This window comes from Scardinius erythrophthalmus (genome assembly GCF_964197995.2).
Source record: "Scardinius erythrophthalmus genome assembly, chromosome: 20".
Lineage (NCBI taxonomy): Eukaryota > Metazoa > Chordata > Actinopteri > Cypriniformes > Leuciscidae > Scardinius > Scardinius erythrophthalmus.
Window position 1 is genome coordinate 34072083 of NC_138240.1, and position 26972 is coordinate 34099054.

At 36.4% G+C, this 26972-nt stretch overlaps 1 protein-coding gene across 2 annotated transcripts in view; it reads right to left on the minus strand.

Annotated features, from left to right (window-relative positions):
- vps13a (vacuolar protein sorting 13 homolog A) overlaps window positions 1-26972 on the minus strand; it is an 88725-nt gene that overhangs the window by 51202 nt on the left and 10551 nt on the right. For both annotated transcript variants that reach the window (XM_081349368.1, XM_081349367.1), the window contains exons 14-38: window positions 25826-25888; window positions 25514-25646; window positions 24238-24332; window positions 22345-22487; window positions 21645-21846; window positions 19959-20073; window positions 19560-19696; window positions 19212-19344; window positions 19017-19134; window positions 17292-17436; window positions 16713-16797; window positions 16439-16602; window positions 15255-15411; window positions 14911-14990; window positions 14045-14104; window positions 13045-13240; window positions 12847-12963; window positions 12662-12765; window positions 12016-12183; window positions 10806-11113; window positions 10548-10695; window positions 10315-10456; window positions 9186-9307; window positions 8906-9075; window positions 7252-7478 (exon numbers count right to left, since the gene is read on the minus strand). In XM_081349368.1, coding sequence (XP_081205494.1) covers window positions 7252-7478; window positions 8906-9075; window positions 9186-9307; window positions 10315-10456; window positions 10548-10695; window positions 10806-11113; window positions 12016-12183; window positions 12662-12765; window positions 12847-12963; window positions 13045-13240; window positions 14045-14104; window positions 14911-14990; window positions 15255-15411; window positions 16439-16602; window positions 16713-16797; window positions 17292-17436; window positions 19017-19134; window positions 19212-19344; window positions 19560-19696; window positions 19959-20073; window positions 21645-21846; window positions 22345-22487; window positions 24238-24332; window positions 25514-25646; window positions 25826-25888 — 3532 coding nt within the window. The remainder of the gene's footprint in view (window positions 1-7251; window positions 7479-8905; window positions 9076-9185; window positions 9308-10314; window positions 10457-10547; window positions 10696-10805; window positions 11114-12015; window positions 12184-12661; window positions 12766-12846; window positions 12964-13044; window positions 13241-14044; window positions 14105-14910; window positions 14991-15254; window positions 15412-16438; window positions 16603-16712; window positions 16798-17291; window positions 17437-19016; window positions 19135-19211; window positions 19345-19559; window positions 19697-19958; window positions 20074-21644; window positions 21847-22344; window positions 22488-24237; window positions 24333-25513; window positions 25647-25825; window positions 25889-26972) is intronic.

The following is a 26972-nucleotide window of genomic DNA, read 5'->3' on the forward strand; positions in this document are numbered from 1 at the left end:
GGAAGACGCGAGTCAGGTCTAGACCAAGACCCTCTCCGACCCTCCCGGTTTTCGAGTTATCCACACAAAACCGCTTCTCCGCTCTTCGCGAAACAGAACGCGATGCTGTGATCATCGGTGATTCCATTGTTCGGCACGTCCATGCTACATCAGGTAAAAATAAGGTGCACAGTCACTGCTTTCCTGGTGCTCGTGTTTCTGAAATCGCTGCTCGCGTTCCCGAGATTCTGAACGATAACGAGCGCGTCGGAACTTTGGTATTGCACGCGGGAGTGAACGACATCAGGCTGCGCCAGACGGAAGTTCTGAAGAAAGACTTTAGGAATCTGATCGATACGGTACGCACATCGCCTGATATAACGATCATTGTGTCAGGACCAGTGGCGGCTCCTGCAAAATCTCTCAGGGGGGGCAAATGTTTGGATGATTGATAAGGATACGGTCCACCCATGCAATGGATAAATTAACAGCTTAAGCATGTAAAGGCAACTTCACTACTTTAATATTAATGAAAAATAAAGTGACTCTTACAATAAATCTCCTTGTTTGTTTCTATATGAGTGTTAACAATTCAGCGGCAAGTCCAAATCAATTCAAACAAAGCCCAGCCAGGATGCGAATTTCCAAAAATGTTTACTCCAATTTCAATTCAATAAGAAACAACTGAAATCACATAACGTTAACTCACTATTTACTAACGTTACTTGCTCTGGCCAGCGTAATGTTAGCGCAAATCGCTCTGAATCTGAAGGGCTACATTTATTTCTCCATTTAATAAACGAAATATTCCGTCAGATAAATATTTGTTGTGACAGAAATAGTTACATTTTCAAGCATTTTATCCCAAATTTAAGCACTTTTCGAACCTTAAACACATCCAAATTCAAGCACTTTCAAGGATTTCAAGCACCCGTACGAACCCTGCACATATTTACACTATTCACTATTTGATGTACCTTTAAAGACGGTGGCAGTTTTCAAGTGCTCTCAAACACCTCGTCTAGCGATGCTGAACCAATTTATCCTGATCACTACGACGGCTGAATGGTATTTCTTTTAATGACACGATAGAATTAACTGCGTTCGCCATGACGTTGTTCAAGTTCAACTGGCCTCAACTCGCAAGATGTCCCACGTCTCTCTCGCTCTCGCTCTCTTTTTTATTTTGATTTTTTTAATCACATTTGATAAAGATATTAAAGTAGTGTTTCATTTTTTTCTTGTTGTTCAAATTCAAAATTGTTTTCAAATATTATTTGTCACTTAATCTTAAAGATTTTTAATAGTGTATGTTTGTTCCCACCAATCGCTGCACAAGTTAAGGGTACGTATGATGACGTAAGCACGTTAGTGCGAGCCCTCCCGGAACCCATAGAGAATGCATTGCAGTGCCTGCAGTTCGAAAAAAAACATCTTTGAATGTAAGTCTATGGGAACACTCTGGGCGATTCTCAGCCAGAGTGAAATCGCCCAAAAAGAGGCGGTACTCCACAGAACGTGACATGGCGCTGATTGGACTAGACATTCTCTGATTACAGAGGCAGATTACAGTGACGTCTAGCGTAACTCTGTGGTTGAATGCGATTGTGAATGTGATTGAAAAAGTCCCTTTGACACTTTGGTGGTGCGTCGCCCAATCGCCCTAATGAAGAAACCGCCCCTGGTCAGGACCGCTTCCCACGTACCGTCTAGGACATGACAAGTTTAGTAGATTATTCGCGCTAAATGAATGGTTAACGTCATGGTGCAATGAGCAGAAACTGCTCTTTGTAAATAATTGGAATCTGTTTTGGGAGCGTCCTAGGCTATACCGTGCTAATGGCTTACACCCAAACAGATTCGGATCGGATCTTCTGTCAGATAACATCTCAAAAATGTTAAATACCTTTTGACTAGTAACCAAAAGTCCAAATCATAGTCTCTGCTGCACCAAATTAACTGATATAAATACTAGTGTAGAACATTGCATAGAAACTGTGTCTATTCCTCGTTTAGTGCGATCAAATAATAAATCTACTGCAGGATCTAGGAAAAATCTAATTGTTATTAAAACAGAAAATGTTGCTATTAGTAAACAAAAACAATTTCTAAAGCTAGGTCTTTTAAACATTAGATCACTCACACCTAAGGCAGTTATTGTAAATGAAATAGTCACAGATAATAGCATAGATGTACTTTGCCTTACTGAAACCTGGCTTAAACCAAATGATTATTTTGGTTTAAATGAGTCTACTCCATCAGGATACTCCTATAAGCACGAGCCCCGTCTGATTGGTCGTGGCGGCGGTATTGCAACTATCTATAGAGATATTCTCAATGTTACTCAGAAAACGGGTTATAAGTTTATTTCATTTGAAGTACTTGTACTAAATGTTACGCTCTTAGATGATAGAAAAACATCCCTATTATCTTTAGCCTTGGCTACCGTATATAGACCACCAGGGCCTTACGCTGATTTCCTAAAAGAATTTGCAAATTTTCTCTCAGATCTATTGGTCAATGTCGATAAAATATTAATTGTTGGAGATTTTAACATACACGTAGATAATCAAAATGATACGTTAGGGGCTGCGTTTATAGACTTATTAAACTCCTTTGGGGTTAAGCAAAACGTTACCGGACCGACTCATCGTTTTAATCATACACTCGATTTAATTATATCACATGGAACCGATCCAACCGATATAGATATCATTCCGCAAACTGATGATGTAACTGACCATTACATGGTAACTTGCATATTACGTACCCCGGTAATATATCATGCTGCGCCGCGTTATCGATTAGGCAGAACAATCCTTCCATCCACCATAGATAATTTTTCAAATTGCTTATCGGATCTGTCTCAGCTGCTGCCTGAACCTAAACAAACAGATGAACTAGACGAACTAACCAGCACTATGAGCACCGTTCTCTCTGGAAAATGGGATATTGTTGCACCTATGAGACTAAAAAAGGTCAGAGAGAAAATTAAAGCACCATGGTACAACAATACTACTCGTGTTCTAAAGAGAGAAACCCGTAATTTAGAGCGTAAATGGAAACAAACTAATTTAGAGGTTTTTAGAATCGCTTGGAAAGACAGTACGTCACGCTATAAAAAGGCCCTAAAAGCGGCCAGGGCTGAGCATCTCCGCAAACTAATAGAAAATAACCAAAACAATCCTAGGTTCTTATTTAACACCGTGGCTAGACTAACAAATAAACAAGCGTCACCTGAACAAAATATTCCGTTACAGTTTAGTAGTAATGATTTCATGAATTTTTTCACTGAGAAAATAGAAAACATCAGATCCACAATTGTAAACGTTCAATCTTCAATCGCGCCTTATAATTCAGCCTCGATTATCACCCCGCAAGAACAATTACAGTGCTTTACAACTATAGAACAAAAAGAGTTAAATAAATTTATCATTTCCTCTAAAACAACAACATGTTTATTAGATCCCATACCAACTAAACTATTGAAAGAAGTGTTACCTATAGTGGAAGAGCCTCTCCTCAATATTATTAACTCGTCTTTATCTTTAGGTCATGTTCCAAGAACATTTAAATTGGCAGTTATAAAACCACTAATTAAGAAACCACAATTAGACCCAAATAACCTAGCAAATTATAGACCCATTTCAAATCTTCCTTTTATGTCCAAAATATTAGAAAAAGTTGTGTCTGCCCAACTGGGCTCTTTCTTGCAAGAAAATGACACCTATGAAAAGTTTCAGTCTGGGTTCAGGCCGCATCATAGCACTGAAACTGCGCTCGTTAAAATCACAAATGATTTACTCTTAGCTTCTGACCAAGGCTGTATCTCAATACTAGTTTTACTTGATCTTAGTGCTGCGTTCGATACTATAGATCACACAATACTCTTAGATCGGCTACAAAACTATACCGGTGTTCAAGGACAAGCATTAAGCTGGTTCAGATCATACCTATCTGACCGCTACCATTTTGTCTATTTAAACGGAGAAAAATCGATCATAACTCCAATAAACTATGGAGTGCCGCAAGGATCTGTGTTAGGCCCTCTATTATTCTCAATATATATGCTGCCACTTGGAAATATTATAAGGAAACATGGAATTAGTTTCCATTGTTATGCTGATGACACTCAACTATATATTTCATCACGGCCGGATGAAAACGCTAAATTATCCAAATTGACAGAGTGTGTTAAAGATATAAAAGATTGGATGACGCACAATTTTCTTTTATTAAATCCAGATAAGACAGAGGTAATACTTATCGGTTCAAAAAACCGCCCACAAAACCTCCTTCAATACAACTTTAACATAGTAGGGTGTCCTGTTACTTTATCCTCTACAGTAAAAGACCTGGGTGTTATATTAGATTGTAACTTGTCTTTTGAAAATCATATTTCATATGTTACAAAAACAGCCTTTTTTCACCTTAGAAATATTGCTAAATTACGTAACATGCTATCTGTTTCTGATGCAGAAGAGCTAGTTCATGCATTCATGACCTCGAGACTAGATTACTGTAATGCTTTATTAGCTGGTTGTCCTGCATCCTCAATAAACAAGCTACAGTTAGTCCAAAATGCCGCCGCTAGAGTTCTTACTAGATCAAGAAAGTTTGACCATATAACACCAATTTTATCATCACTACATTGGTTACCTATAAAGTTCCGTATTAATTACAAGGTATTGCTACTGACTTATAAAGCCCTAAACGGCTTAGCTCCAGTTTATTTAACGGATCTTCTATCGCCCTATAATCCATCGCGCTCTTTAAGATCACTAAATTCGAGGCTTCTGGTCATACCTAGGATATCCAGATCCACCAAAGGAGGGAGAGCATTTTCACATTTAGCACCAAAACTCTGGAATAGCCTTCCTGATACTGTTCGTTGCTCAGATTCGCTCTCCCAGTTTAAAACTAGATTAAAGACGCATCTCTTCAGCCAGGCATTCATATAATATTTTAATCTTACAGTTAAATCCGGTCTCTACTTCATAAACGCCAGAGGAGAACTGGCCCCCGACTGAGCCTGGGTTCTCCCAAGGTTTTTTTTTTCTCCATTAGGTCACCTAATGGAGTTTTTCGGTTCCTTGCCACTGTTGCCTTTGGCTTGCTCAGTTGGGGATACTTAATTTGATTAATCGATTCAACAGTGCTATTGATCTGCATTACCAAACGTGGATGTTTTACACCAGAAACATACACTGATGTACTATTTTATTTAATACTGTGAAGCTGCTTTGATACAATCTGTATTGTGAAAAGCGCTATATAAATAAAGTTGACTTGACTTGTCTATGGCAGCCCATAAAACCGCACGGTAAAAAGTTGTGAAATTTGGCACACTGATAGAGGACAGTCTGAACTTTAACCAAAGCAATTTTGGAGATTCTAATCCCTCTATTCAATATTCAATGGGATTCAATCCCTCTAGCGCCACCAACTGTCTAAATTTTCACTATGCTAATAACTTTTATACCGCAAGGGCTAGAAACTAAATTCTTTCCTCTGATTCCTCAGCTAAAGACAAATCAATTGCATATGACGCCATTTCCGTCATGAAAATGTTTCCGCCATTTTTCATTTAATGATAACCAATGTTCCCATATCTGCCTGTGATGATGATGAACTAGGTTAATGACATCATCACTAGAGTAGTGCTAGCCTGAAAGTACCATTTTGTTAAGAGGGAAAGAGACATGAGTGCTATGAGGTGTTAAATGTTTGAATTTGTGTTTGCATGTTATGCATGTTTGTATTATGATTATTGCGTGTTTTGCTGTGTAATTGAGTGACTGATGAGTGTCACGGGAAAAGGTTCCACCCCGTGACAATGGGTCGTCCCACTAGTGTTTGGCGGGAAACCTGTATATTTAAACCATTGTCTGAGCATGTCTGAGGGGATGTTGCCTCTTGTATATACTGTGCAAACGTTTGAACCTGTCTGAGGTGAGACATACTGATATTTTGTGGATGTGCCACTAGGCAGTGTTTAGTGGCAGTTTTGCTGCTCACAGCATTTTTTCTTTTGTTTTTAGCACCAGTATCTGTTGCATTAAGTTTTTTTTTTTTTTTTGTACTTTGTGGACTGCACATTATGAAATGCTGCTTCTAAAATAAACCACAACTGGCATTTTGAAAACCACTCCCTTGTACTGAGCCTTCCTAAGCTTCTCTCAGGCCTCTCGACAACACTCTACATGACACTGCCATTTTGAATTTTGTCATAAAACGCTATATTTTTCCATATAGTTACTCAAAAAGTTGAGCCAGCATCACTTTGTGATCAAGAATTATAATGAAATAAAAAAATAATAATTCTAGCTTTTGATTAATTTTGCCTATTGTAATGAAACTGGTCTTAATAGATTCCTTGAGTCATGTCGAGAACATAGATATCAATTTTGCCAATTTTCCTGTCCACCATTTTGATTTTCTTTAATAAGCAACTTTTTTGAATTCCTCCTTGACTGTTGCTTTGATTTTCATGAACATTTAATCAGATCATCTTCAGACCTTGCTGACAAAAAAAAACTCATGGAATTTAAGTCAATTAGTCAAACCATTCTCATTTAACGCGAGAACAAATTCTCAAAACAACAAAATGGACGTGAGGCTATATCTCTGCAACGCTTATATTGCAACGTATTCTGACCAAACTTGGTGCGTGTTGTGACAACCATGACCTGAGACTACCTGTACGGTTTCAGCACAGTGCCACCTAGTGGTCACGAGATATGATTTATTTTTTGCTTGTAACTTCTGAACAGTTTGACCAAATATCCCCCCCCCATAAAAATAAAATAAAAAAAATTGTCACCCAACACTGACCACACCAGATTAATTGGTGTCAGAGCCACCTATTGGTCAAAAGTAAAAAGTCATATTATAAGTGATTGTATTTATGGGCTTTCAACCATTCTGCTTAAAACCATGTTCAAATGTCTTAACTCATTTTTGCAGCTGGTTTGATGCTCGCTGTGTTGATTTTCATCTCTTCATTCTCTGGTCCTAGGCCCCATAATTGCTGCTTGCAGCTATATTTCAATTTTGTTCTTAGTAATTTTAGTTCTTTAACTTAAACTAAATGAAATGAGAAATGTTGTATTGGCAACGATTTCAGTTAATGCTCATTTTATTTCAAGTAATAAAAATGTTTATGGTTTTAGTACACGAAAATAACCCAGCAAACAGCAAGGTAAAACATGTTTATTGAACCTTACTTAGACTGTCTTCAACAAGGTGGTACCTGGATCTAAAAACACTAACCTGGGTCTTTAGAGGAACTGGCGGGTTGTTTGTTGCTCTTAGGAGGACCAGAGAAGCCGTCTGCCATAGCTTTAAGAAAGACATCAGCTACTGTGAGCAGGAACTCAACACTGGCACACAGGTAGATGTCCTGAACCAGGGTGTCCAGGATGGTGGATTCCCGGCCTTGTCGGTAACTCACGTCTACCATCACATTGCCTTCCCTGCCCTGACGCATCGCCATCATCCTAAAACAGCATGAAATGAGAGAAGACATTCAGTGACTTAATGACCAACTTTATTTACCAAAAGGCTGCAACTAACAACTTCTCATAGTCAATTAATCTATTGACACTTTCTTCAATTAATGGATTAATTGGATATGTAAGCATACGTTTGGTGCAAAAAGGTTTAAAATATTAATGTTTCAACATTAACGATTTCAGATAAAGAGGTTCTCTATGCAACACACAAAAACTTTTGGTAATTGATTAATTTATTGATTTTTTTCTTCAATTAATTGATTAATTGGATATGTAAGAGTATATTTTGTGCAAAAGGGTTTAAAATATTAATGTTTCAACATTAACGATTTCAGATAAGAGGTTCTCTATGCACAGAACACAGAAACTTTTGGTAATTGATTAATTTATTGATTTTTTTCATCAATTAATTGATTAATTGGATATGTAAGAGTATGATTTGTGCAAAAAGGTTTAAAATATTAATGTTTCAACATTAACGATTTCAGATAAAGAGGTTCTCTATGCACAGAACACATAAACTTTTGGTAATTGATTAATTTATTGATTTTTTTTCATCAATTAATTTATTAATTGGATATGTAAGAGTATGATTTGTGCAAAAAGGTTTAAAATATTAATGTTTCAACATTAACGATTTCAGATAAAGAGGTTCTCTATGCACAGAACACAGAAACTTTTGGTAATTGATTAATTTATTGATTTTTTTTCATCAATTAATTGATTAATTGGATATGTAAGAGTAAGATTTGTGCAAAAAGGTATAAAATATTAATGTTTCAACATTAACGATTTCAGATAAAGAGGTTCTCTATGCACAGAACACATAAACTTTTGGTAATTGATTAATTTATTGATTTTTTTTCATCAATTTATTAATTGGATATGTAAGAGTATGATTTGTGCAAAAAGGTTTAAAATATTAATGTTTCAACATTAACGATTTCAGATAAAGAGGTTCTACGCACAGAACACAAAAACTTTTGGTAATTGATTAATTTATAGATTTTTTTTCTTCAATTAATCGATTAATTAGATATGTAAGAGTATATTTTCTGCAAAAAAGGTTTAAAATATGAATGTTTCAACATTAATGATTTCAGATAAAGAGGTTCTCTATGCACAGAACACAAACTTTTGGTAATTGATTAATTTATAGATTTTTTTTCTTCAATTAATCGATTAATTAGATATGTAAGAGTATATTTTGTGCAAAAAGGTTTAAAATATTAATGTTTCAACATTAATGATTTCAGATAAAGAGGTTCACCATGCACAGAGCAAAGTAACAGAAAGTGAGTGTGTGTGTGTGTGTGTGTGTGTGTGTGTGTGTGTGTGTGTGTGTGTGTGTGTGTGTGTGTGTGTGTGTGTGTGTGTGTGTGTGTGTGTGTGTGTGTGTGTGTGTTATCTACCTGGATGTGATCATTTTCACCCTCTGTCTCTTGTCATCTAGGAGACAGTTTGTGAGTTTGAGGGAGGCTTTCATGGAGCTGTCAGAGAACATGTGCACAGCGGTGGAGATGGTGCCCAACGTGAACTCTGCCAACTTCAAACTCTCATCACGGGAGTCTGATAACTGCATCTATACACAAACAGATTACATAAACTGAACCAGAATGCAAAATATTTAAGCTTAGTTTCATATGTTAACATTACATTTTCGTCTACTGTGAGTTGAGTGTATTTCGTCACCTCGTTGTTCGGGCTGTACAGGACCAGTGTCATGGAGTCAAACTTGAAGTCCAGTTTCAGAGTGTTCTTTAGTTTGCCTGTTTTCTGGCCCTCCACCACTGCTGCGGTCACAACTGTGGTCCCTACCACAAAATAAAAGTACTGTAAGGTTATCTCAATACTTAAAAAAAGAAAAAAAATTTGAATTGATAAATACATGGCCAATTCTGTCATAATTATTACAAACCTGGTAAGAAAACAACAATAATATTTTATTTATATTCAATTATGCTACTTGTACTACTTCTGAACTTTATTTTGACCAGCACATCAAATCTATACATTTTAAAGAGTGAGATTTTATTTTATTTTATTTTTTTTAATTAATGACATTTTTTATTAAAAATTACTGTAGAAACAACATAAAGAAAGTTTTTATCTAACAGGTAGGATACAGAAATTGAATAAAGTTATCAAACACTTCACAGTCTTCACTGCATAAATTATAAATTAAATATAGATTAATCCTTATTAAAGCTATAAAAGTTATTCAGTCAAAAGAAGTGAATGATTTTCACTTTTTCTTTGATTCACATTAATGACAGACAGCAGCAGGTTTATTAGGCTGCTGTCACTTTAAGACATGACGCAGATCTGACACGCATCCCAATTTCTCACAACTCTTTGCGTTCATTTAAGACTTTATTTAACTCATTTAGGACTGTGTTTACGAGAATACTCGACATAACGGGCATTCTGGCATATTTTTTTTCCGTTCAAGAGCGAAAGAGAACTTGGCACGCCGTCTGAAGCAGTTTTCTGTGCGCGTGAGTAGTGTGTTAAGTTAAGATAAAGATTAAATGTTATACAGTGTTTCTTTGTTATTTTGACAAAAACATGCAAAAAACTTTTTTTAAAGTTATTTATTTTTATTTTGCCTAATCCTTTAAAATTATTTTTATTTATGACTTTTGGAATTGCAATAACATAATTTGCAATACTTGAAATGACCCTTAATTAAATGCTTAAATAGCAGGATATTCATTCCAGGAAATCATGCAAAGACAATGAAATAGAAAATGTGCTTGACATAACCTGTGCAGTAGCGATTGATAAAGCTTCACAATTTGTGTTTGTGTGTTTTTTATACCTCCAGAACCCTGAGAATCTTTGGTAGAAACGGTGTCTCCTTTATCAGAGCCGGATGGAGCTGGAGGATCACCAGAAGTCTCACTCAGATTCTCACTCAGAGTCTTCAGCACTACAGTTAAGTCCTCCTGACTCAAGATCAGCTGCAAGAAACACACATTAATATTAGCTGCAACATCCCTTACGCCTATAAATCACACACAGAAATAAACACAAATACATATATGCTCTTACACTCATGGGTTTGAGGTGTGCATTGATCTGGATGTCAGGAATGCTGTGATACCAGGAGGCAGCGAGATTGCGTTTGATTGACAGGTCCATGTTGACCGGTTTGAGTAACTGAATCTCACTTATAAATTGTCCATCACTGAATGTGGTCCTGAAAAAAAATACAAAAATATTAGAAACATCATTCATCAAGCAATGAAAATTTTATTTTCATTTTCAGTTTAAAAATTCAGAACAAGTGATTTGCAATACTCTCCTAACCTGTACATTTTAAGGTCACTCAGTCCGACAGCCATGATGTCCATGACAGGGGGGATCTTGGTGTGTGTTGGAGAAGAGACGATTTCAAAGTGGTTCTTTACAGTCACTAAACCCAGATCGGCTACAATGACATTGTGGGAAACAGAGGATTGTGGGAGGAAGACAACTGGAGCTTTGATGTCTACGTCCAGGGAGATCCGTGTGCTTCTCTCTGCCAGCTCCAACACCCCCGTGGCTGCCTTCTCTGCCGCCTGGGCCGTCACCTCCGCCAACGCATTTTTAGCCTCCTGGAAATTATTAATAAATGCCTGAAGAGGAAAAATAAAGAGCAGGAGAGACCATTAGACAGAAAATTAAATGCAAACAGAGGCTAATCAAATTCAAAAAGGAAGTTACATCATTCCCACACTTGCTGTGATTTTTAAAGTTACAGAGTAAGTAAAGAAAAACAAGATTTACTTGCCAAGTTGCAATTTGTTTCTATTAAAAGGCACAATATGTAAGCTTTTTGGATTATAATTTCCAAAAACCACTAGAACAGTGTTATATATTTAGTTGACTAACATTATTCCAGATGTTTCTAAGAATGTTTAAATCCAGAGAAATAAGCAATTTTAACCAAAACATGGGCCATGTCATTGTGACGGCGTACCTGCTTTACCCTCGACCAAAGACGCTTTAATATATTCTATGTTTTATTAGACAAGGGAACAACTGGATACATTTATAGACAGAAAACTAATAATTGATATTTAGCTCGACAATGTTAGTCTTTTTGTTTGAATCGCTTGTTTTCTTGATTTCCCACGTGGCTAACATAACATAATCAGATGCAGCTTTATTTTTAGTAACAGTAATGCTGATTTTCTCCATCATACAATAAGTTGAAAGTAATACAAATACAAAATAATTGATTCATTCATTCATTTTCAACAGACAAATATAAATGATATAACTGCGCTAGCGCCAAAAAACTACATATTGTGCCTTTAAGACACAGTAGGGCGACCCCCAAGGTTCAGTTCTAGGCCCTCTCCTCTTTTTAAATGCATAGGTTATAGGTGCTAAATACAATTTTAAAAATAAATAAAATGTACACAATAAAATAAGATAATAATTATCAGTATCAGTATTATTATTATTTTTTTAAACTAACTTTCTTTGTATGGGAAGAATGGTGGATGCAGTAGTGTATGAGATGAACACTTACCAGTATCGAGGACACAAACTTGTTGAGGAAAATAACCTGAATGCAGCCCACAGTCAAAGTGACACTGGTGTCCACAATGATCATGTCCGTATAGGCGTCGCCCTCCGTTGCATCCACATGGTTCACCATGCGGAAATCAAACACCTCCTTATCCGCGATGGACACGGCCTACATATCATCATCATTACATCATTAGCCTAAATCCACTTCAACTCACACACTCTCCTTCCTTCTTATGAATGATAGAAAATTACATTTAAAAACTGTTAAAAATCCCAAGAATTTTTTTAGCCCACAGTCAATAAGATGATGTGTAAAATAAAATGGTACTAATGTGGCAGCATTTTTTACAATTATTCTCCCATACATTTTAGAGCATGATTTTTTTAAATGAACTTAAAATAAACTTGAAATTTTAAAACATTTGAAAAAAAGAATTGTATAATCTAATAAACAACACTTTTACTTCGGACCAATAAAATGTGAGTCAACTATAAAATGTGTGGTTAAAAGCCTTATTTTGTTTATTTTTATACTAGTATTGTATAACATAATATAAAAAAAAAACTGTGTGCCAGTTCCCCATTTTGCCAATTTAGTTCCCATTCTATGATTTATTTATCCTTAAAAGTACAGCATTTTTTACCTTTTTATAGAGAGCCTCTCTGTCACAATCCAGAATTATAATGTTCTTCAGGTTAGCCAGAATCTCCACCGACGACTTCTTCATCTGAACTTCAGAAACTAGTCCTGTTAAAAGAGAGAACATGCAGTATTGGATCATGTCCCAACTTTATTGTGTTTATTTGCACCTACAGAAATGCATATTACCCTCTATGCTGATCTCAGAGATCCTGGCTTTCTCTCCTCTTATGAAGACCTTCAGGCAGTTGAGGTCTGCTCGGATATGCAAATTCACCACATCCTCAAACTTTGACTTCTTATAGGCTGAAGAAAAGCCAAAAATATTAGATTAAAATGGTATCATGATAATGATGTTTATTAAAAATAAACATCTGACTTTCTTACAAGATTTCTTTGTAACAGCAGAATCCTCTACTTTGGCCTCCTCTTCTTCTTCTTCTTCTTCCTCTTCCTCCTTGGGAAGGACGGGCTGCTCCTCCTGTCCCTCTTTCTTCATGGGTGGGAGAAGGTTATTTAAGAAATTCATGGAGTTGAGAAGCGCCTCAGTGTGCAGGTGCACGTCCAGCGAGGAGAAATTCACCTGGTGCAAATATTACGAATTTTAAAGGGGTGGTTGATTATGATTTCACTTTTCTAACTGTAGTTAGTGTGTAATGTTGCTGTTTGAGCATAAACAACATCTGAAGTTGCAACGCTCAAAGTTCAAAGCAAAGGGAGATATTTGCTTTTACAGAAATTGCTTTTTAAGGACTACAACAAACGGCTGATAGGGACTACATGACATTCCTCCCGGGTCAGTGACATCACCAACCCTAGAATTTACATAAACCCGCCCACAGAACACGATTTATAGATTATCACGACAGAATATGCTAATCAATGACTAGAAGATAACAACACATAAGCTACATAAATTCACCAACTAACCATTCAAAAATGTTGTCAACATGTTGACACTTCTCGAGTCTCTCCATCTTTCTAACTTCGTTTTGAACATAAAAGGCTAAAAGTTTTTGAAATTTTCAGTGCATGTCTGTGTGAGGTAAAAGGACACAAGCTGTTGTAGCTCCGCCCCCTGTGCCGGGAGCAGCAGCTCATTTGCATTTAAAGGAACAGACACAAAAACGATGTGTGTTTGCTCACCCTCAAAAAGTGACAACTTTAACATGCTATATAAAAATATCTGTGGGGTATTTTGAGCAAAATCTTCACATACACACTCCGGGAACATCAGAGACTTATTTTACACCTTGTGAAAAGGGCATTATACCATCCCTTTAACAAATGTTTGAAATTAGTATCCAATTTTATAAGCTTTGTGATCTGATTGACTATCGCATTACCTGTAAAGTAATTCTGAGCTCTGATTTGTGAACAAGCTTACCTTGATTAGTTGCTCTGTATTTTTGTACATCGTTTTAAAATCTGGTGCATTTTTGTCCGCCTGAAAAAGAACAGGGTATTATTGGAATATTCTTATGCATAGGCCTGTGCTCACACAATCACATAACAATATACAGTACTGTGCAAAAGTCTTAGGCACACTAGTATTTTCACCCCAAAAAAATGGTTTTAAGCAAGTTATTTATATATTTTGCTGTAGCGTGTCAGTAGGAAATATCAGTTTACATGATAAAAAAAACGTTCCTTTTGCCATTAATTGTAATAATCCAGTCGGTATGATCTGATCTCACCATCATCGAGTCCATCTGGCAAATGTAAAATTATATTTCCTACTGACACACTACAGCAAAAGATATAAATACCTGGCTTAAAAACATTTTGGGGGGGTGAAAATACTAACATACCCAAGACTTTTGTATTGTACTGTATGTCGTCATTATAATTCTCAAAATATTGCATTGGAAAGAGATGTCAAATTCATGGACTAAAAATAATCAAATTGTCTTCAATTAATAAATAATAGATATTATACATTATTAGTCTAAATTCATGCCGTCAGAGTTTGACTGAGAGCGGGACTGTTTTTAAAATGAGTCATGCATCATGAGTCACAAGTCTTTTTTAGGTCTAATTTTGTGTTAATGTTTGGCTTATTAAAGCTAAAATTAGAAAATTCCCTCTACATAAAGATGGCTTTTAACACCCAGAAGCTGAGAGACACCGCCACAACCAAGAAAACTGTCCGAGACAGACTGATGCTTCACGATGTTGGTGACAAACAGCTCTTATACATTTACAGAACCTGAAACCAAAGGAAAATGACATGTAAATATGAAGCAAATGTACCTTGACATACTCCAAAGTGAGCAGATCTTCCTCTGTATTGTCCAGAGTGGTGATAATGTGAACTTTCTTGTCCTCAGAATCTTCACACAAACACAAAATCCATATAACTTTTAGATTTGCATACAGAAATCAATGTTAAAAACAGTTGTATTGCCTAATATTTTTTTGTGTAATCTGTGATGCATTTCTTCAGGATACTTTGACGAATGGAAAGTTAAAAGAAACAGCATTTATTTGAATTAGAAATCTTTTGTAACATTATAAATGTCTTTACTGTTGCTGTTTATTGCGTCCAAGCTGAATAAAATAATACTTTTCTTTCAGTGTTTGCGCATTGCACTTACCCAAGTACTCTGAACACTCAAGGCAGATCTCACGCAGGAAGGTGTATGACGACATATCAAACGTGCGAAGATTGAGTTCTGTCCCTAATCCATCAATGAACAGATGCAGAACGCTCACTTCTTGTCTGTTTGACAAACGACACAGCTGAACGGAAAGCTAGAACAAAGGAACAAAAGAGGAAAAAGACTTTGAGTGACAAGAATGATTGGAGGAGCCTTGAAATGTTCATATCTGTTATCATCTCTATAAGGAAAGGAAAGATAACTTGATGCTCTTCTTAAAGGATTAGTTCACTTCAGAATTAAAATTTCCTGATAGTTTACTCTCCCCCACGTCAACCAAGATAATCAGGTCTTTCTTTCTTCAGTCGAAAATTAGGTTTTTGAGGAAAACGTTCCAGGATTTTTCTCCATATAGTGTCTTCAATGGGGTCCAACGGTTTCAAGGTCCAAATGTGAGTTTCAGTGCAGCTTCAAAGTCTCGACACGATAACAGCCGAGGAATAAGAGTCTTATCTAGACAAACCAGCGGACATTTTATAAAAAGGTAAACATTTATATGCTTTTCAACCACAAATGCTCATCTTGCACTTGCTGTGATGCGCCACACATTACGTAATCATGTTGAAAGGTAATGCATGAAATAGGCGGAGGTACAGACCTAGTGTTTACAAAGCCAACGTGCAAAGACTAATATAAGTCAAAAAGATAAAACAACAATGTCGGACGATTTTGAAGTTAGAGGAGAACATGAGATAGAGTTTTTCACCCTACTCTACATTTTTGAACCGGAACACGCGTGACCTTTCAACATGATTACGTAATGAGTGCCGCATCACAGCTAATGCAAGACGAGCATTTGTGGTTAAAAAGTATATAAATGTTTACTTTTTTAGAAAATGGCCGATGGTTTGTCTAGATAAGACTCTTATTCCTCGGCTGTTATCGTGTCGAGACTTTGAAGCTGCACTGAAACTCACATTTGGACCTTGAAACCGTTGGACCCCATTGAAGACACTATATGGAGAAAAATCCTGGAAAGTTTTCCTCAAAAACTTTAATTTCCTTTCAACTGAAGAAAGAAAGAGATGAACATCTTGGATGACGTGGGGGAGAGGAAACTATCAGGAAATTGTAACTCTGAAGTGAACTAATCCTTTAAGTTGACAAGGACATAATCAGACCTTGTTGATCTCAAATGTCAGGAGGAACTCGGTCATGTTTTTCTTGGGGTCTTTCAGGACCATGGCCAGACGTTTATCAGAGCCTTGCAGAGAGTCAGACGAGGCCTCGAAGAACGGCAGATCCTCTATCGGGGAACTAGGCGCGTCGAAGAACAGCTCCTCCTCTGAAAAACACATAAACACAGTGTTTTAATGTGGAGATGTTGGGTTTATAGAGTAGTATAACTCTTTCTTTTATAAGTCTCTGTTTGTACAGTATGGATGTGTGTCTGACCTGAGCCATATATGATGGATGCACGCAGGTCATCTATGGCTGGTCTTCGGGGCGTGAGCTGAGGCGTGTTCCCTTGTTTAGAGGACTGATGTGAAAAAAGGAAAAAGTATCACAGAGCCGCTAGAAAAACTCATTTGCAAACAAAATGGATATAGGTCCATTTGAGTTATATGAGTTATATTTATCTGAATCAAGAGCTTGTGAGTTGAATCAGCAAATCTGCATTAAAAAAGCCAAATATCTGCTTTATCTAATTTTTTTTTTTATTATTATTACAACATGGCCTAAACTATGTAGTTCTATTTATCCAGAATTTGTGTCTTTTTTAATGATTTTTTAAACCAAAGACGTCTAATTTATCTTAATAAATCAAGGTTAGTAATTAAATAAACCCGAACATGTACAATAAGTAAAATAACTGGCTGTATAAGTGTTTTTCAGAGAAACGAGTATGTGAACTTAGCATGTTTCCTCAATATCTGCAAACATATTGAGGTATTTTTATGCTTTAGTAGAGTAAAAAGGTTACATACAGCACCTTTAACGTACAGCCCTGCCTATAAGCATTCTTTGAATTACCTTGGGTGTAACCTGTGCGCCTTTAGTCTGAGGAGTGGGCCGGCTCTCGGGAAGAGGAATACTACTGAGCAACGCCAGGACGCCACGCACTTTATCATCAGAGATACGCAGAGACAGCAGAGGGAGCTCACCATGTATCTTAAACCTGAAGAAAAAAAAACATTAGGTACAAATATACCAATGCATGTAGGGCTGCCCTCAACTAAAGATTTTTCTAGTCGACTAGTAGTCGTTCATTCAAGCCATTAGTCGACTAATCATGCGTTTATATTAAAGGGATACTTCCCCGATTAGCATTAGGCTTTGTATCAGTAGAAACCCGGTAGTATTTTGGAGTGACCGTGCTTCCCTCCCTCATGTCCCCCTGAGACGAGAGATTTCTGTATTGAGTGTCTGGGAAAAAAAACTCAGATGAAGCAAAAATCATCATTTATCGACATCAGAGGCTTTTCTGTCCAGAGGCGAGAGACTATAGGAGCTCGTCCCGCATGTCTTCAACCCGCCCATAGGGGGATCTCACCATAAAACACCATCTTCTCAGTTTCGAGTCGACTAGTAGCCTAGCTGTATCATTTCTCCCGATACTGCCCTCTGTAACCGGTAGGCGTGGCTTGGGCGTGTCCTCGTAGGGCAGCGAAGCAAGTGCATTCTGGGAGTTGTTGTCTTTCATCCACATGAGCCAAAAATACATTTTCTGGCTTTTCTCAGTCTAGAAGGCACCAACTTCTAAAATAATTTCACATTTCTACTACATAAATGACCCAATTTAAATACACATTCATCTTTCCAGCGGTGAAATATCCCTTTAATAAGCCATAAATCATAATAATGCGCCTTTAATTGCCTATATAAAATACGTATAGCCTAATCAGCACACAAATTCAAACATAAAGCTTGCCACAGCGCACCGGCAAACGTAATGATTATGAATGTGTCGTGAAAAAAACTGAACGAGACGGTCTAAACATTTTAATCATTTATTGGTAACGTTTTCTGTGTTTTCGGCTGCAAGGATTAAGTCAACAATGGTGAGTGGTCTTCGCAGTATGGGACGCGTGTATATGCATGCATGTTTCATACAGATTACATAATCGGAGAATCTTTATGTTCATTCAAATGTAAAAATGTCAAGCTTTCTCTAGAAATATTTCTCATGTCTCATGAGTTTCGGTTCATTTATGTGATGCGCTCAAGTTCAAGACCGAATCGACAGAAAGCACCATTATTTTACAAAAACACAACGTTTTGTGAGTTTACAGAAATAAAAGTACACCCTTTACAGTTTGCATTACTCTTATCTGTATGACCAAAAATGATGGAGTACTTTTAGTTAAATGTAAGTGATGAGTAGCACGCTCTCCACACAAACACTTGAATATGCGCCTATTAATAGCACACATATGTCTAGGCTAACATTAGAGCGAGCGGACATGTAAAGTGCAGCTTCTTACATGTTTCAAGTGATAAGCCTTATTTGAGGTCAATAAATGTTAGGATTTCCTGCCGTTAACGATCTGTCCGTGTGATTTTGCCACTTTTTTTTCGTGTTTTTGTTTTCTGCGACTAAACGACTAATACAATTTAGGTCGACTAAGCTTCTTCTAGTCGGCTAACGGTTAGTCGACTATTTGGGGGCAGCCCTAATAATATGTGATGTGCAAATAGATGTGCTTTGGATAAAAGCGTCTGCCAAATGCATAAAGGTAAATGTAGATTCCTGCTTACTTGGGCATTCTGGAGTCCGTGACCACCATGGCTCGACTGAAGACCACCTTCAGGTCTACAGGCTCGAGGATGTGGAAAGCAGACTGTCTCAGCGGACGAGCCCTCTTCCAGTCACCACCTGATGCGACACACAGCATGATGAACCACAGCGCTGTAACGTCTACTTTTGATCAGTTATTGTGCATGTCTGCGCACCTGCTTTGGTGTAGAGGAACTGTAAACTTCTCAGCTGGATATCAAAGCTGTCATACGCTCGAGACATGATGTCCTCGATAGTGCTGCTGACCGCAGACAGCTGAGGCAGGTCAGCTCTGCTCTGACTGGACATCTGCACACACACACACACACACACACACACACACACACACACACACACACACACACACACACACTTTTAGCCAATTATTACTTTCTAAAACAATAAGACAGCTATATTTACATTTATAAAACACCATTTATATTGTGCAAGAAAACAAATATTTAAAGGGCGAGTCAATGATTTGACTTTCTTTCCTCTGAAGCTGTTATTTCAGCCGTTTTTACCTGGAAATGACCCAAATCCAGAATTGCAAGGTTGTGTTTGGAGTCATAAAAGCCGTTTTCTGGTACAATGACATACGAGGCCATGAAGTTTATCTTCAGATCAAGAACCTTCTGAGTCTCAATGATGTACATCAGCCCTGTCAACAATGAACAATACTGTTTTAGAGCTAGCTACTATTTAATAACCACAGATAAAGGGTACAATTTTGATAAATTATTTTATTTTAAATAAATAGAAGTTATTTTAACTTATAAAAACCTAAAATGCATAGGAAATCTGCAGTTATGATAGCTTGGCCCTTGCCTATAATCGACATGCTCAGCATTGTAGCTTATATTGGCCAAGAACGGTCTAGCGAATATGTTAAACCAGTACAAGGCATGTGAGTCCACACACACCTGTGGAGGTCTTGTCTCTGAACAGCTCCAGCTTCATGAGGGTGGCATTGGTCAGTTCATCCAGCTGCAGGTCTTTAGGAGGCATGAAGAAAGCTGACATACTGTTCACTGTCATCTACAAACAAACAAACAAAAAAAACACTTATTAAACATGCCATGATCCATCCATAGCAGAGAGCAGGGTTTCCCACATAGGGGTGTGTGATTAATTCATTCTATCATAAAAATATAAAATGAAAATTACTAAAATACAGAGGGCTACACAATTAATCAAAATAAAATGAAAAATCACATTATGGATTGGATGGATCGATTATCAAATTGCAAAAGGCTGCTCAAGACCCCCACACCACTGGTTTTCAGCATTTTACCAGATTTGCAACGAGAAGCGTTTATAAACCTGTGTTCAACTACCTTTAAAGAGACTTATAGTCAGCATGAAACAGAAGTTGCAATAGTCTTTTCAACCCTATTGTAACGTATATTCAAGTGAAACGACTTCTGGAACGAGAACAAATGTGGGCGGGGCTTTTGTCTGTGGGGAATTGATTGGATTGGATCTGATGTGATTGACAGGTTATTGCCCCGCCCTCGTCATCAGAGAAGAGAAGAGATGAGCTGCAAGTTATTCAAGTTATTCTGATTCAAGATTATGAGGCACATGAATTAAGAAAATAATGATGTGCAGTTGTGCACAGTTAAATAATTTAGCATTAATACTAAAATTTTCCATAAAAAAAAAAAAAAAAAAAGATTTGTCCATTTTGATTTCATGGTGACTTTTTTTAAGAGAATTCTCAGCTGTTTTCCACCAAAATAAAAGTTTAAGGGTTTAACATTTGAAAGTGAAGAATTTAAGACATAAATATTAGTATTGTAACTTGTTATTTATTATCCAATATAATTTTTCTATTGAACAGTGCAATTGTATTATTACAATATCTATACCTATGTGTGTGTGTGTGTGTGTTTGTGTGTGTGTGTATTATTACAATAGCTATATACAGTATATATATATATATATATATATACAGTATATATATATATACATACATACATACATACATACACACACACACACACATACACTGGCATCTGTACCTCAAATATACAATGCTTTTGTGTTTGCTCGCAAAAGTTTTATGCTCCCCAAAGAATCTTTTGAGGGTTTTTTTGAGTGAATGCAAAGTTTTGAGGGAACGCAAAACATTTTCGCGCAAACGCAAAAGCATTAAGTTATTTTTCCTCTCTTCTTTTTTACATCACCAACCCTTTAGGGGCTCTGTATCTTAGATAAAAGAAACTATTTATATTGGCATCAGAGTGTAGCATCTTAGTTCATTTTGTCTGGATGTCTCAGCAGCAATATATGAGACGTGTTCAAATGAGATTAAATGTTTATCAATCAGCTTTTCAAATCACAATGACAAAATAATAAATTTTTGACCAAATTGTGCAGCCCTAAAAAGTAGAAAAATGTAATAATTTATTTATCTGCATGTCATGTGACCATTAACCAACATCATAGAGCCGTGATTATGCAAATGTGTTGTTAAATTATTTAACTTTTAACTTAAAATCTCAGGAAAATCAAAAAAAAAAAATTGTATGACAGATGGATTCAGCTGACAAAAAAAAATAAAGTTTGTGAATCCCTGGCATAGAGAGATGCTTCCTGACACTCACAGCGTCATAGATGATCTCCAGCGCCTGGGACTCGATGCGGAGTCTCTGGTCCGCACTCGCGTCCAGCGGGTTCGTCTCGAACATGAGGTTCAGAAGAGTCTTATCTTTCATACCGTCCACATGACGTGGCGACAGCAGGACAGGGGCCGAATTGCCTCGTGGGAGACCCGACACTTCAAACGATGACAGCTGAGCAGAGATCCTGAAAATAACAAACATATATCACACATCTGAGACAAACGCAAATCACAAACATCTTTTCAACATTATAATCAACTAAAATTCTTTTTACACTAATTTTCTCACAAAGGAAGTCTATGTGGCAAGACATTCTGAAGGGTTAAAAAGCCAAACGTGCACCTGTCTAAAACACTTTTTTTAATTATTTTGTACATTTTATCTAAAATTCCCTTTCTGGTGTCCATCATGTGAAAGTTACTGCAAGATTTATTAATCTTGCCCTATAGACTTCCATTGTAAGGGCATTAGTGTAAACAGGTTTTGTGCTTGTTTCACAAACTGAGGAACAAATCAACAGTATTTTCTGGGGTAATTAACAGCTAAGTTTTATTAAACAAAATTCCTTCAAATAAAATAAAAGTGGGATTCAAGCATTTGATACTTGTAATAAAGAAGTTGTAAACATAAATGAGAGTAGCAGTTTAACGGAGATGATATGAATTGAAAAGAGAAGGCGTACTTTATTGCTTGAGCCGCAGGTCTTTGAGCCAGCATGGCTTTCAGATCAATGACGGACAGTTTGATTATCTCCGGCTTCTCTCGGCTCTCTTTGATTGACAGGGACAGGCGGAGAAGCTGGAAGTTTATCTTCATATTTTCAAACTGCAAACAAAAATATAATTCAGAGGGGTGATGACTTACATAAAGTTAAACCTCATAAAGGGATAGTTCACCCAAAAAATTAAATTAGCCCATGATTTACTGAAGTCACTGAAGTCATCCTAGGTGTATATGACATTCTTCTTTCAGACGGGCTCTTACAAGCTTTGCATAAGTGCATCTATACATAATAAAAGTGCATCTATCCATGCTAAAAGTGCATCTATACATAATAAAAGTGCATCTATCCATGATAAAAGTGCATCTATACATCATAAAAGTGCATCTATCCATGATAAAAGTGCATTTATACATCATAGAAGTGCATCTATCCATCATAAAAGTGCATCTATCCATCATAAGTGTATCTATCCATCAAAAGTGCATCTATCCATCAAAAGTGCATCTATACATCATAAAAGTGCATCTATACATCATAAAAGTGCATCTATACATAATAAAAGTGCATCTATCCATCAAAAGTGCATCTATACATAATAAAAGTGCATCTATCCATGCTAAAAGTACATCTATCCATCATAAAAGTGCATCTATACATCATAAAAGTGCATATATACATAATAAAAGTGCATCTATACATCATAAAAGTGCATCTATACATCATAAAAGTGCATCTATACATCATAAAAGTGCATCTATACATCATAAAAGCGCATCTATCCATCATAAAAGTGCATCTATCCATCATAAAAGTGCATCTATCCATCAAAAGTGCATCTATCCATTAAAAAGTGCATCTATACATCATAAAAGAGCATCTATCCATCATAAAAGTGCATCTATACATAATAAAAGTGCATCTATCCATGCTAAAAGTGCATCTATACATAATAAAAGTGCATCTATCCATGATAAAAGTGCATCTATACATCATAAAAGTGCATCTATCCATGATAAAAGTGCATCTATACATCATAAAAGTGCATCTATCCATCATAAAAGTGCATCTATCATCATAAAAGTGTATCTATCCATCAAAAGTGCATCTATCCATCAAAAGTGCATCTATACATCATAAAAGTGCATCTATACATCATAAAAGTGCATCTATCCATCATAAAAGTGCATCTATCTATCCATCATAAAAGTGCATCTTTCCATCATAAAAGTGCATCTATCCATCATAAAAGTGCCTCTATCTATCCATCATAAAAGTGCATCTATACATAATAAAAGTGCATCTATCCATGCTAAAAGTACATCTATCCATCATAAAAGTGCATCTATACATAATAAAAGTGCATCTATCCATGATAAAAGTGCATCTATACATCATAAAAGTGCATCTATACATCATAAAAGTGCATCTATCCATCATAAAAGCGCATCTATCCATCATAAAAGTGCATCTATACATCATAAAAGTGCATCTATCCATGATAAAAGTGCATCTATACATCATAAAAGTGCATCTATCCATGATAAAAGTGCATCTATACATCATAAAAGTGCATCTATCCATGATAAAAGTGCATCTGGACTTTTATGGACTTCAAAACAGAAACAGCCATTCACTGCCATTATAAAGCTTGGAAGAGCCAGGACTAATTTTCATTTTTGGGTGAACTAACCCTTTAAGCTGAATCATGTTAATTGACTGGAATGTCCTGCTTATGTGAGAAGGCTAAAAATGTAGAAGGCTAAAAGTATTATCACTACTAATGCATTAACACTAAATTAAATCTATAAGAGGAAACTGGATTAACATATGCTATGATTGTTTGTCATTAACCTTTTTTGGCAGGTTAGGATTGACGGCTGTCTCGCTGTATCCAATGGCTGCGTACAGTTTGGCTTTCTCTGCTGGGGTCATTAGCCCATCAAAACCTGAGAGATACGAAACAGAAAATCCATCAGAAACAGATCTACATCAATGTGGAATTCTGTGGAATATGAGGAATTATATGAATCCGCTGAGCGTTCTGTGGAATTCTAGTCACATTTATTTATATAGCGCTTTTTACAATACAGATTGTTTCAAAGCAGCTTTACAGTGATAACAGGAAAATGCAACAAAGTTTTGTTTACAGAAAAAAATAGCGTCACAGTCCAGCTTAAGTTCAGTGATGGTTCATTTTGTTTGTAAAAAAGTTATTAATTTAGTTCATTTATATATATATATATATATATATATATATATATATATATATATATATATATATATATATATATACATTCTCTGGAGGCGCTCTGGAGAAAACTAGCAGCGTTTCCATTACCCTTCAAATTGCGCAAATTGAAATTGCGAATTGAAAATACGCCCAATGGAAACGCGTCAATTTCGCAAAAACTCCCCTTTATCGCAAAAAAGGAAACAGTTTTTGCGCATTTACAGGTCACCTGACCTAGATGACGCGGTGTGTTTGGACATAATACGAGACAGAGCTCTTTATTAAACTCATAAAAGACAAAAGAATTACAGGAATACTGGATTCTAAACCTCAAATAATTGCCACAATCAAGACTTCGAAGCAGATATGAGGGAGAAACTCCCAGAAACACCTCATATGAGCCACTCACAAGTATAATAAGGCTCGTTCCTTACCATTCATGCTTGGAAAACACACATACATGTCCTTCGATTAATAATAATGGCTAGTGCGGGGGCTGAGATATACGTAAACCTACCAACGTCCGTTGCCATGATTTCTGGAATGATTTTACTTATTGCGAGAGGAAACAAATTCTGTTTTAGTCACATAACATCGGTTAATGGAAACGGTTAATGCATTTTGCAATAGTTTTTTGTCGACATTTAGAAAGAAAGGAAAAAAAAAAAAAAAAAACGCAAAAGTTTTGCATAAATCTGTAATGGAAACGCGCCTAGTGATGTCATCGTCCAGCTCAGTTCAGTTCTCATATAATGGTGTCAATGCAGACCGATCAATAATATTGTTGAATATTAAATGAAATGTTACATTTAATGTTTAAATAAAATGAGTTCTAGACCACAGATTCTGTGCAGGACTAGTTATGCTTTACTAAACAGATACAGAGCGCAGTCAAACCTCCTGTTTTGACGTCTTTGGTTTGCGTTTCACTTTCTCCAGACCAGTTCCACATCCAGCCGAACCAGCCCTGTGACTGTTCCTCCTCCACCTTCACCCCGGGGCGGTTTATCCTGAGACCCGCCTTGGAGGCCTACAACACCAGACGCACAACATGCAAGAAGTCAACAAGTGTGGTTCAGTTAGAAACTTCACTTTGCTAGCTGAGCTACAGGAACACACTTCCAGTAATATGATCCATAGGCCACACTGTATTCAGGATTCAAATGATCTGTACAATATTATACGACTGTGAAACTGATGTCACGTCACCTCCATCTCAGCTTGCTGTCTTGCCATTGTGATGTTGAATATATCCAGGGTTCTTTCCGTGTCCTTAAGGGTGAACAAAAGTAACAAGGTTATGCTCAAAACAGAGCGGTCATGGAAATGACACCAGGCTAAATTGTTTTTTTGCCACATTTTAAGCTTAAAAAAGTAGTTAAAAATGAACTGTATTAGAAATGATCTATTCTGAACAGAACACACAAGATTTATGGACTTTTTACTGCGAATTGAAATGTGAAGAGTAACTGAGTATGTTACATTATTTATTTTAATGTAAAGTAGCATCATGCATCAGTCAACAGAGGCTCAATCTTTTTCAGAACAGTAGCGTTATGCTCTCTTTGAAAGTGTATTTTTTAATCTAATGCAGTATTTAGGTATTACAGAGCATATTAAAGTCATGTATACTACTTTTGTTCAGAAGAAAGACAATATCCATATACAAGACTTTGAGAATATGTCTTCTAAAGTTAGCCTAAAAATTTAAAAACACACACACACACACACACACACACGTCATTCCAAACCAATATGCTGTGATTTTTTTTTTATCATAAAATGAGAATTTTTCTGAATAGTCTTTATGCAGTTCTTGCCAGTTCACAAAGACTAAAGCACAGCATTATTTGCCATTTCACAAATACAGTTTAGTGACCACAACTGTCAAACTCCAAAACAAAAGGAACAAAACTATGGCTGTCAAAACAAAACAAAACCAAAAAAAAAAAAAAAAAAAAAAAAAAACCTAAACCACAGCCTTATTTGCCATTTCACAAATACATTTTATAGTGACCATGGCTGTCAAACTCCAAAACAACAAAACAAAACAAAACAAAAACATCAAAACCAAAGTCATATTTGCCAGTTCACCTTTCATAGTGATTGTCAACAAACCAAAACCAAAACCAAACCATTTCACAAATACCATTCATAGTGAGCACGGCTATCAAAACAAAACAAAACTAAACCACAGCCTTATTTGCCATTTCATAAATACGGTTAAAGTGTAAGTTGCAGGTAAAATTTTTCACGAAGAAAATGCAATAAACATAAAGATAAGAACCGCCCACCACTGCTTTGTATGTTTTTCATACCAAAATGCTGAATATAATATGAAAAGTTGGTACTTTTT